The sequence below is a fragment of the Hakea prostrata genome, chromosome 4 (assembly GCF_041222555.1).
Source record: "Hakea prostrata isolate BN-2017 chromosome 4, UWA_Hpros_2, whole genome shotgun sequence".
NCBI classification, from domain to species: domain Eukaryota; kingdom Viridiplantae; phylum Streptophyta; class Magnoliopsida; order Proteales; family Proteaceae; genus Hakea; species Hakea prostrata.
This window is the reverse complement of record NC_142603.1, coordinates 33,158,332-33,171,467: the sequence shown is the minus strand read 5'-3', so window position 1 is coordinate 33,171,467 and position 13,136 is coordinate 33,158,332. Positions and strand designations below refer to the sequence as shown.

Below are 13,136 nucleotides of genomic sequence, written 5' to 3'. Positions count from 1 at the left end.
GATCGATGGACTGTAAGCTACGGCAAAGGGTCCACAGTCAAAATCATTATAATTATACTCCCCTTCCCTCGATCTAGAACTGACACTCGGATCACTTCCCTTTTATTGTTTGCATTTTTTTCTTCCTGCATTTTATTTATGCGTTGGTTATGTTTGCTTTATTTTTCGTCTTAATTCGATTGCATTAGATGTATGGATTAGGATCGTTGGTTTAGTTTAATTAGTTAGTTAACAAAATTGATTAATTCCACTCTCGCATTACCATTAAGAAATTGAATTTTAAGTGGCATATCTCCCTGAGATCGACTCGTTAGCTACACGATACTGTGCGTTTGCGGTTATTTTATTTCACAAACAGGGTCCCCCCCCCGGTTCTATTTGTGGAGAAGGATGGTAGTACGTGGCTATGCATAGACTACCATGAGTTAAACAAGCTGACGATCAAGAATAAGTATCATCTTCCTAGAATTGATGACTTGTTTGATCAGTTGAAAGATGCAACAGTTTTCTCAAAGATCGACTTGAGATCTGGATACCACCAATTGAGGGTGATAGCAATGATACTTGGGTCGGGTAGGGTGTGACATTCAACCAATACGGTCAAATCCAATCCTTTAATAGAAGTCAAAGATTTTAGCCAAAACCTGCGATTTTTCGCAGGTTTTGACCATTTTTGCTCTGTTTCCTAGCGACATTTTGACAGTCCAACTTATTTTTCCTTGGTTTTTGTTGATTTCTATCCCATTTTCACCTTCTTTCCATAATTCCTTTGCCTTCAAACACCTGTTTTGTAACACCTTTGAGGATCTTGGGAGATTCTTGCAATGTGAGATTCCAAACTTCCCTTTTTTAATTTTGTTTTGTTGATGCCTTAAATCATCATGTATTGCTTTGAAATTAATATATGTTTAGTCTAGAACTATGATCTATTATTGTGTAGTTAAACTTTTTTTTTTTTATTGCTACAATTCTTTAAATTTTCTGATTTTAAAAATTATTTTCTAAATTATGTATTTTGATAAAATATATGTATACATGATACATGGGCTTGAACTTAATATATATGAGACACCATCACTTGATCTACGCTTTAATATTGTTAAATTGAATTTATTGCTGTCAATTATTTGAGAATTATTTAAAAATTGAAAAAAAAACTAATTATATATTTTGTTTTATATTTGAAAATAAGAGAATATTAGAAGAGCATGTATGTAATTTTTGGAGTTTTTGTAATGCTTTTGAAGATGGTGTATATTTCATGTCAGGCATATACTTCAAAAGAAGTCAAACATTGCTTGGCAGCACGAGAGGCGCTAACAATAGATAAAAAGAAGTCTTCAGTGGAATTATTGTAAGAAACATATAGGAGGAGGTGGGGCCGCTAGATTAAATGTTCATCTAATTGGGGGAGATAGGAATGTCATAGGATGCCTCAAGGTGCCTATATAGATTAACAGTCAATGGCAAAACAATACTTGAGGGGGGAAGGAGAAGAGACTACAGAGAGTGGAGTTTGAGGATGCTTGCCCAGATGACCTCCCAATGCTAGAAGAGTAGGACTTTGATCCAAAAGAGTATGGACTTGATCCTGACTCGGAGGCAACACAAATAAAGAGAGCCATGATGATGAGTAGGAAGCAGCAAAGGCTAGATGATTTGAGGAGGCAACAGAGGATCATGGGAGTAGGTTCTCTAAAGAGCCGAAGTCTCTAGGAGGCAAGTCCCCGGACTATAAGAAGGTGCCAAAGTGTCGGGAAGGAGCCACATATCCCACCCCCACTGGCCCCAACACGAGGCCGAGCTTCATCAGCATCAGCTACAAATCCAGATATTATGATTCTTCGTACAAATCCTACCTTATTTAGGATGCAAGAACATAACAGAGGAAGTTAAAGCACATGTGGGGGAATGTGAAGCAGAAATTGAGGCTTGTTTTCTCCAAATGGGCTTCTACCACAGCATTCTAGCAAATGCAGCTCAAGGGCCCTACTATAGAGATATCAAATATGTTTGAGGAGATTGGCAAGGCTGGGAGTGGTATACACGAGCACACCCCACCATGAGATCCACAATGTTGACCTGCCTAAGCATAAAGAAGATCTAAATGAATACATTACAGGATTGAGCCTATGTGGGCTCACTATGGGATGACTGTTATATGTGAGGGTTGGATTGGTCCCACTAGACAGTTCTTCATCAATTTAATGTTGAATTGTGATGGGAGAACAATACTCCCCAAGTTGGTGGATGATCTAGGTAGAAGAAAGCTGATGGAGGTTAGAGTAGATCATATGATCCAAATTGTCACAGAAAATGGATCCAACAGTAAAAAAGATAGGATGAAGAGATGGAGAACCCCAGGTATTAAATACATGCTTCTATTAGTCCTAATATTCTCTTATTTTTAAATACATACACGGTTGATGCAATGATGCTTCATTGCTTTTTCCTTCTACTAAAAAGCTCTTTTGGACTCCATGTGCTACCCATTGCATTGACCTCATGTTGAAGGACATAGGTCAATGCAAGATTGTGAAGAAAGTGGCAGAAAAAGCCCAACATGTCAAAACATTCATTTATAACTATAGATATGCACTCCAAATGATAAGTGAGAAATGTCAAGATGACTAGTGAGGCCAAGCATAACTAGATTTGTGACCAATTAGATTGCACTACAGAGCTTTGAGAGCAAGAAGGTTAACCTCAAGTCCATGTTCACAATGGAGCAGTGTTTAACTGGGTGGGTTCTTCAACCACAAGAGGGAGGAGAGCAAGCAATACCATATCGAGTGACTCTTTCTAGTGTAATGAGAGGATTGTAGTGAAGTTGCTTAAGCCCATGTCCATGTTTTGAGGATGGTAGATCAACAAAGAAGACCAACTCTACCACACACATGGGCTGCAATTGATAAGATGAAGAAACAAGTTCAAATGGCCTACCCAAAGGGCAATAAAATAAAATAAAAATCCTTGACATCATCTAAAATAGATGGAAGAAGTAGTTGTAGAATCCACTACATAAAGCTGGTGAGTTATTTAAGTCCAATGGTGGATTTAATTTTCAATTTATTATTATTATGTTGTTATGTTTTTCAATTCTCACTCTTCCCTCTTATTCTTGTCACTTGTCAGTTGTCAGTTGTCAGCATATTGTCTAAATCTCAAGTACCACTACAAAGACATGCTTGAGATGAGGCAAGAGTTGATAAGTGCTATCCAAACTATAGTGCAAACTAAACGAGGCAATAATTAATTCGAAGGTAAGATTCTCATTTGTTAGAGCACTAGTGACTTAGGTTAATTATTTCATTTCATAATTCATATTTAATAGTTCATACTAAATTTCTAACATAGTCATTTTTTCACTTTATATTAGATGAAGTCATTTAGAGATGCCATTGGAAGTTCTAGTCGCTCTGTGGCAATTTCGGCACAGGAAACCACCCATGTGCGTAAGTTAATTCATTATGTATTTATATTCTATCTTTTAGTCAGTTACCTAAGTTATGTATGACACTAAGTCTCTAATGGGACTATAACCTTACTAATTGAATTCCACATGTTTGTTGCAGCTGAATAGTGAATGCTATATGGGACCCACTCACCCAACTTGTTTGTGATTGCATGTACAAGTGCTCTCACGGACATGCTCGCTACTAAGTGCAAGCAGAATTGCAGTACTTGCAGCCTCACCCACTAAAAGAGGTGTATCCAATTGGGTGTGAAGCGTCCAGAGGATCATGTTTGTGTGCATTACAATATAAGACCCCGGGAGGATCATATTAGACAAGGGATGGACATATATAATAACATGATCAAGTTGTCTCGACATCTTTGAGGTAGAGGATGATGAACCCCCTAATATGAGTGTGTCGGGGATAGATGAGAGTCGTTGCTAGATGAGGAGTGAGGTCGTCCAGTAGACATATTGTAGAGCAAACGAGGGCTGATGTGGAGGACTTCTTGGCCAAGGCGGGGACAAGGACTTCTTGACTTGTGGGCTGATATGGCCCACCCGTCCATTTGTGCCTCACCTCAGTGCATCCATAAACAATGAAGATAACCTAGAGTTTTCCAACACTAAGGATGAGGCCACTGTGCTAGCCCAGGATGACGATGGTAATGGTGGCGTTCGAGCACCGGTTGCACTGGGCCAAAGAGCAGCTGTGGAGCAAGTTTTAAGTAGCAAATGCAACATAGTGCGCCATCTCGGACCCAGCAGCAATAGCACTGCAAGTTCTCGAGCGCAACATGAAGAGGTTCCAAGGGAGAGTCGTCAACCGATTCACCCCCGTGCCATAGGAATCACCACCACATACATATACCCGTCAAAAACGTGGACCTCAAGATGAGGTGGGCGCGGGTGATGATGTGGCGCTTTGGCAAGCTATGGGGTCCATGAGCTTAGATAAGTCTACTAGAGGATCTGGATAGTATAGTGGCATGGAGGGTGTCAAGTCTACAGCTGTACCACCATATGGGGCTTATTATGGATATGGATATGATCCCTATGGTGATGGATATGGAGGAGCATCATCAGCATATGGTGGAGTTGGGGGGTCTACTAATACTTTTGATGATGGCACAGGGAGCAATATGCAGACAACATAAGGGTATGGATCCTATGCTGACGAAGCGGTACCACCAATAACCTATGCATTGTTGGCTGATTCCATCTCTGGAGCACCATTATTACCAGTTCCAGTACTAGTAATACCCAGGAGCGACCTAGGCCAGGTCCGAGAGGGGGTGTCATACAGAGCATCTTCCCTTATGAAACATTTCCAAGGATGGGATATCTTCATGATGTGGATGATCCCACCTAAAGAAACACAATGTCTCAGTTCATGGATAACTTCATGAGTCATATGAAATGGCAAGCTTTCGTCTAGTACTCGGAGTGCTACTACAGATAAGGGATGGATCCACCGGTTCCAGGCAAGCACTCGTAGTTGCTTGTTCGTCATTGTATTTTGTTAAATTGTCTCTTGTTGTATATGTAACTCAAACAATCCATGTATGTTGATGATTCTATGCCTGTATGCAATACACTTGTACTTCTCAAAACCAATCATTTGTTAGTATACTTGAATGATAACTTTTCAATGGTTTTAGGCAAACTAACAGTTCAATTGTGTTTATTATGTTTTAAATAGGTAGGAGACAAAGAATCAGATGAAATAAAGTCTATATAACCCTGAAACCTGGTACTAACCTAAGGTCGAAACTTTGCTCTAAAAGTACTAGGTTTCGACCAAAATTTCAGTATTTGGCTAGGTTGAAACCGGCCTCAAAACCGAAACTACGATCCTTGATGCTAGGTATGGAAGCCTTCAAATAGCCAATTACAAGAAGGAAAGACACCAGGGCTGAAATTACTTAACTAACAAGTTTGGACTCTAATTTGGAATCCAATTTGGGTTTGAAACCTTTACAACTCAATAACTAATTGACAACTAGGAAAGGAAACTTCTAAGCAAGGATCGGAATCTTAGTTTCAAGGCCGCTTTCGACCAAGCTAGAAGGCAAGATATTCTGGTTTCGACTGAAATTTTGGTTGAGACTTAGGAACATTTCGATCCAAGTTTCAACAATAGGTTTTGACCCTTATATGATGGGTTTTTCTTCAAATTTATTGCCTAATACCTACTTAAAGCATAATGAATACATTGGAACTGGTATTTTGCTAAAGAAAACCTTTGAAAAGCTATCATTCAAGTATACTAACACATGAGAGGTTCCAAGAAATACAAATTGTGTTGCATAATGCATAGACGAATTGTTTGATTGAAAATTACATATACAACATAATTCAATAACCAAAAATAAAGACTAGGCTTCAGTTCCAAGTTGAGTCATGGCTGAATCAGTGGACCGATCCCTTGTCTATACTAGTACTTTGAATACTAGACAAAATTTGCCCATAACATATTAGCCCAAAGTTGTCCAGGAACTGATTGAAGGCAAAGGAGTTACTAATTTAGAGTGAAAAAGAGGTAGAAAACACAAAAAACCAGCAAAATTTTGATCTAAGGGTCGAAACTGAAAGGGAAAAACCTGCGAAATCTCTCAAGTTTCGACCAGAAGAGTGTATTTTTATAAAAAGTGACCATCCAGCCTAGACCGAAACCAAGTTTCGACAAATCTCACTCAAACTTTCGACTGTTTCAGTAAAAACCTGGTGCTTTTTTTATTCCACATAAGTTTCGTCTCTTTTTTTCAAAAACTGAATTTCGATCGAAATTTTGGTGGTTTCGATTAAAATTTATACCATGCTTTTAAGGACCATAAGAAGTAAGAAAATAAAGTAACAATTATCTAGAAGGGAATCTTTTGAATTTAAATTCCAACTAGGACTCCTACATGGACTAAAACCGAAAACTTGACCATTAGGACTCCAAGCACAAAATAAAAGTAGATAAAGATTCTCCAAAATATTTAGAATTAATCAATCACTAATTGAGCTCGAACTAGGGGTGGATAATAACCAAAATACCCTCGTAAGAGTTCAGCCCCCCGGCAGTGCCACAAGATGCTAGTGAGCTTGGGCCTTCTTTCGGTTCTTTCTGGGCCGCTTTGGGTGGGTTACATCAGCTCTCCCCTTCTTGAAAACAGTCATCTCATGACAAATGTGCTAATCATATGATTCCAGATCAATCCTCTAAAGATTTTCTATGTGAAATCGTCCTCACATCTTGCCGTGGGGGGGGGGGGGTGTCGTGAGTGTTGTTACTTGCACCATTCCTAGGCAAAAGTCTAACAAGATAGAAGCACTAAGAATAAGACACTCAAGTTTGGGAACCTTCTCCGCAAAGAACTAGGGGGGCATGATGTAACCAACATGTTCAAGCTAAAAGTCATTAGCTATGCCCCTATGGTCTTCTTGTTCCACCACTTCTGTACATATTACTATCTTGGCTGTGCCTTCCTGAACTCTTGTAGTGCCATCTCCATACATGAGTTCTTTAAGAACCGTATCTTGCACTTCAAAGGGTTCAGTGCGAGTGCCTTCAATCACTCCTTCCTCTTCCACTATGTTAGTGATGCAGAACAGCCATCATGGAAGCAGAATCAAGTGAACCAGCAATGGACCAAGCTATCTCAAGCCAGCCCATTCAGTTCAGATGGTCTTTTAGAAGGTCAAAACACTGTTCACGTGAACAGTGTTACAGCCCATTATTTGCCATATTGGGAACATTCATAGAGGATTTTATGGGGGCCAAGATCAGATTTTATGAGGATTTTATTCTTGGGAGATTTAGGACCTTATTTTAGTTTCCATTTTAGTTATTTATTCTTGGAATACCCTTTATCCGAGCAAGATATTACACAGAAGGTGTTTATAAATATTGCAACAGAAGAGAAGAATTTATGGTATCTAGTACTGACAATAGTTCATCAGATTCAATCCCAAAATAACATGTCAAAGGAGAACCAGGTATAATCAGTTAAAGATTACATTTTGGACCATGGGTACAAAGCCTACCTCACTCCCCCTCTCCCTTCCCTCAGAAATTTAAACCATCCCAACCAAAAACAAAAACCATAAATAAGAAAAGATGAGTGTCGCACATACCTCATACATGATACTCACAACTTCAGCATTATGTCGCTCAGGATCAAACTTCCCACTGGCTACCTTTGCATTAAGCTCTTTTAGGTGTTGAGTGACCCTTTCTTCATCCAAACTTTGCAGAATGCTAAGAAGAGGGCTAACTTTACTTGATTCATACTCAGCATTATACAATTCCTGAGCTTGATGGTGTTGACAAATGCATTGTATACATTGCTGCATTTCTTGAGAAAGTCTAATCCATAGAAGCTTGAGACAAGAATCATTGCTTTTATCGTTTGGATAATTGTAGAAGGTTTCTAGAAGAGGTCCCATTAAATCGCATGACCCACACCAGACATGATTTTCCTTCGATAATGATATCAAAAAATTGAAGCAATCAGAAAACCTGCAGAGCCAAATGAGGTCAAGAGGGTAAAACACCAGCATGGGAAATATAAACTATGCAAAAAGCAAAGTAAATATCAAATAGAACAGAAGCCATTATGCCACTAGTAAGATATTTGAACAATTACACATATAGAAAACAATAAAATTAAAATATAGATAATTATATATCAAGAGTCAACTCTGGTTGAGCATAAATGATAAACCTGCAAAAAGCTTATGCATTCACACAATTTTACCTCCCTACATTCATATTGTCTCAGCTGATATCTATCATGTCCAAACAGCAAGAAGCCTTGTCCAGTCAGGCTCATGGACTCTTGCCTTCCAATCAGGCTCTGTTTAAGGCCTTACTAGACATAAGGTCCATATCAGCTTATATCCATTGTATCAATCTTTACAAATACAATAGAATCCGATTCTTCTTTTTCTAAAGAGACAATATGGCAAATGAAATTGCATTGGCAGATGGCCAGCACGATATGGTTGATTTAATTGATAAATGGGTTTGTACATACATTAGGGCCTGTTTGGTCACTTGAATCTAGAGATTTCAAATCGCTAGATTCATAAATGGAAGATTTATACCCGTTTGGTTATTGTGAATCGGCAGATTCATGAAATCTTGAGATTCACGTTTTTAGCCTATAATCGTGAATTTGTAGATTTTTGGGTGTGGAGATTTCACCCTTTTTCACCCTGAATATAAAAGAAACAGGAATTTGCACATTCACCAAATTTACTTAGACGAAAGTCTACGATTTCGACGGAATGACGTGGGAGCTGTCGAAGGAGCTTCATTTCGACTCAGGAATACCAAAGGTTTTTACTTCTACTTCGTTCCCATCTACAGTGAAAAAGGTAGATCTTCTTCTACTTCTTCGTTCTTCTTCATCTTCTTTTGCTAGTTCGTTCTTCTTCATCTTCTTCTATGGGAGGTTTGGTTTTGATTGAGGAATACTAGGGTTTTTTGAACGAAAATAGCAGCAAAAAATTGTAGGTCATTGCTTACATCTTCTTCTCACTAGATTTCAATGATTTTTGTTTCTCCTTTTGACTGCTGCAGTTTGTTTCCGCTTAATAGTTTCTGTCGAAATTTATAAACCCTTGATCAACCTGAAAAAGTCTCGTGAGAGCTCTGTGCTGTGTGTTTTATGCTCAATGGTTGTTGTTATTTACTATTATTATTTTTTCTCTGGTGATTTGAGTTCTTTTATTTATTTATTTTGTTGACATGAATGCATCGTAGATGAGTTCTTTGTGGAGGTTTTGAAACTTGGCCATATTGCCGAGTTGTATGAACAAGAAATCTGCTGAATCTAGAGTTCCCTTTTGAGATCAGTTAATTTTCCTTTTTATTTTTGCTATACTTTCGTTCAATAAAAGATGTAGACTTGTAGTAAGACTTGTATTGCATCTTCTGCAGCAGCGTCTCTCACCTCATGAATGCTTTGTTCATTGATGAGTACAAGCCTAAAATCAGTTCTCATAAATGATGGAATCTCTCTCACTGATTTTAAATACATTCCAAAAAGTAAAAACCAATCTGCTAAGGTCTAAAGCTGTCCCAAAAAGGAAAGCCAAATAAACCCAAATCTAACAGAAAATCTGCAAAAGAATCTACTGTTTCCTTTTTTGTTTGGTTTGCAATCTTCCAAAAAATAGAAAATTTTCCACCAAGTCAGTATGCCATATATTATCTTGTCTTATTTGTAATAACTGTCTCGCCTTATCATTTTTACTATATGATTACAACTTTGTGGGATTATGATATAACAACAACAACAACAACAACAATAAGCCTTTTCCCAACTAAATGGGGTCGGCTACATGGATTCTTGCCCTCCAATCAGTTCTGTTCAAGGCCATGCTAGATACAAGGCCTAAGCTATACATATCCTTTCTCACCACTTCTCCTAAGGTTATCTTAGGTCTACCCCTAGCTCTTCTAGTTCCTTCAATATGGATTATATCACTTCTCCGAACAGGAGCATTTATAGGTCTCCGTTGAACGTGGCCGTGCCACCTCAAACGACTTTCTCTAAGCTTATCACTTATGGGAGCAACTCCCAGACCAACTCTAATATGATCGTTTCTTATCTTATCCATCCTAGTTTTGCCACTCATCCATCTTAGCATTCTCATTTCTGCTACACCGAGTTTATCGATATGATTCTTTTTAACAGCCCAACACTCGCACCGTACATCATAGCTGGCTCGGACAACGGTCCTATAAAATTTTCCTTTAAGCTTTAATGGAATACGCCGATCACATAAGACCCCGGATGCACCTCTCCACTTCATCCACCCTATTTTAATTCTTTGGGAAACCTCATCTTCTAAATCACCTCTTTTACTTATGATTGAACCTAGGTACCTAAAACAATCACTCGACCTAATCTCTTTATCGTCAAGTATCACCACTTCATCATCTGCCCGATCATGACTAAAGTTACAAACTAGATATTCGTCTTCGATCTACTAAGTTTAAAGCCTTTTGATTCCAAAGCTACTCTCCATGAGTCTAATTTGGTATTAATCCCCACTTGGGTCTCATCAATCAACACAATATCATCCGCAAAAAGCATACACCGGGGACCTCATCTTGAATGTCTTTGGTTAATTCATCCATTACCAAGGCAAATAGATATGGGCTTAAAGTTGACCCTTGATGTAGCCCAACCGTTATCGGGAATTCCTTACTTTGTCCCCCCACTGTTCTAACACTAGTCACCGAACCATCATACATATCCTTAACTATATCTACATATTTACTTGCAACACTTCTTTTCTCTAGTACTTGCCAAATTAACGCTCTAGGGACTCTATCATAGGCTTTTTCTAGGTCAATAAATACCATATGAAGGTCTTTCCTACATTTTCTATACCTTTCCATAAGTCTCCTAATTAAGTAAATAGCCTCCGTTGTAGATCTTCCCGGCATAAACCCAAATTGGTTCTCCGTGAATCGTAGTTAAGTGTCTCAACCGGGTTTCAATTATTCTCTCCCATAATTTCATCGTATGGCTCATCAATTTAATGCCTCTATAGTTATTACAACTTTGAATATCTCCTTTATTTTTGTAAATTGGAACCACAACACTTCTCCTCCAATCATCCGGCATTTTCCCCGTGCTCATAATCTTATTAAACAACTTAGTCAACCAAACTAGTCCATGGGTTCCTAAGCTCTTCCATACTTCAATTGGGATTTCATCAGACCTTGTGTTTTGCCAAGTTTCATCCTCCTTAAAGCTTCTTTTACTTCGGACATCGAAATTCTACGTATATAAGTTCGGACACCAGGTGCCTTGGTGAAAAGTGTAATCGTCCGAGACATAAGTGCTTGAAGAATGCTCATTTAGTAAACTAGAGAAATAGGTTTCCCATCTTTTCTTAATATCCTCCTCACAAACTAATACTTTACCATCTCCATTTTTAATACATCTAACATGGTCAAGATCTCTACTCTTCCTATCCCTCATCTTAGCTATCTTATAAATAGATTTTTCCCCTTCCTTTGTGCCCAACTTATTGTATAACTCTTCATACTTTCTTTCCCTTGCTTTTCCCGCAATTTTCTTAGCTTCATTTCTATCTAACCTATACCTTTGAAGATCCTCAACATCCTTAGTTCTTTGCCATGTCTTAAAACTAGCCTTTTTATTCCTAATGGCAGCTTGAACCTCACTATCCCACCACCACGTCTCTCTATAAGAATGGATCTTTCCTTTTGATTCACCTAGAACATCTTTAGCCACCTTCTGAATACACATAGCCATCTCATTCCACATTGCATTGGTATCCCCTTTAAAATCCCATTTTCCTTGTTTGACTACTTCATTAACGAAGGATTTAGAGTACTCTCCTTTCAAATTCCACCATTTTATTCTGGGATAGTTTACCTTAGACCTTTTATGTGTTCTTGGGACTAAGCACATATCCAAGACCACAAGTCTATGTTGTGCAGTTAAGCTTTCCCCCGGTATCACCTTGCAATCCTTGCACAACAATCTATCAGTCCTTCTAGTTAGGAAGAAATACTACATAATTCTAATTGATTGAAATTAATTGTAGACCACTACTGAAATGGATTACGAGAACGATGATGAACAGCTTAGGAGACAGAGAGAGGAGTTAAGGAGACAAAGGCGGAGAAAAGCCGTGATATTTGTGATTATTGGTGTTGCCCTAGCAATGGAAAAAATTAAAAGATTGTTGTTCCCAACTAGAGCTTCATACCGGGGCGAGACTCTTCGTGGCCAACAAGAGACACAGAATTATTGGGGTATCTAATCGCATTTGCCGAGAGCAAATTAGGAATGAGTAGAAAGGCATTCTTCAGGTTGTGCAAATTGGTGAGGGATAGGGGTCTTATGTTTGATAGTAGGTTTGTGAGTTTGGAGGAACAAATGGTGATGTTTTTTAGAGTACTTGGGCTGAACCACTCGAATCATGACGTTGGTCATCAATTTATTCATTCTGGTGAGACTGTGAGTCGACACTTTAATTTTGCTTTGAATGCAATAATAAAATTGTATCCAATCGTTGAAGCCTCCATGCACGAGGGAGTACCAAGCTAAACATTATCCGTTCTTCAAGAATTGCATTGGTGCCATAGATGGATCCCTCAGTGCCTCGCAATGGTAGGGGTGGACGAACAAAAAAGGTTTCGGGATAGGAAGGGAAACATTACTCAAAATATCTTGGCTGCGTGCAATCATGATCACAAGTTTGCTTATATCTTCGCTGGTTGGGAAGGTTCAGCCTCAGACTCAAGAGTTTTTTATGATGCCATACATAGGAATGGAGAAAGTCAACTAAAGGTACCTGAAGAGAAATTCTTTCTAGTTGATGCTGGTTTCCCTAATAGAAGGGGCTTCTTAAGACCGTATCGATGTATTCGATACCATTTGAAAGAGTGGAGGAACTGTCATGAATCACCCAAAAATCCGAAAGAACTGTTTAACTTGAGACATTCTATTACCTTGTATCTTGACCATGTCTATAGCCTTTGATACAATATAATACCATATGTCTCTAACATCACCCTTACATGAAACCTAACACTAATTCTTTAAACCTTGGTCATTGTTCATTAGATGTAATTATTTCTCAATCTTTAGATCCTGCTTGTAGTGTCCAATGGAATACTAGTATAAATAATCTGACA

The 13,136-nt window shown here is 38.5% G+C and overlaps 1 protein-coding gene across 1 annotated transcript in view; it reads right to left on the bottom strand.

The window, feature by feature from the left end:
* LOC149018704 (P-loop containing nucleoside triphosphate hydrolases superfamily protein) overlaps positions 1–13,136 on the bottom strand; it is a 101,331-nt gene that overhangs the window by 70,530 nt on the left and 17,665 nt on the right. Inside the window, exon 2 of the mRNA XM_089152862.1 lies at positions 7,580–7,964. Coding sequence (XP_089008988.1) covers positions 7,580–7,964 — 385 coding nt within the window. The remainder of the gene's footprint in view (positions 1–7,579; positions 7,965–13,136) is intronic.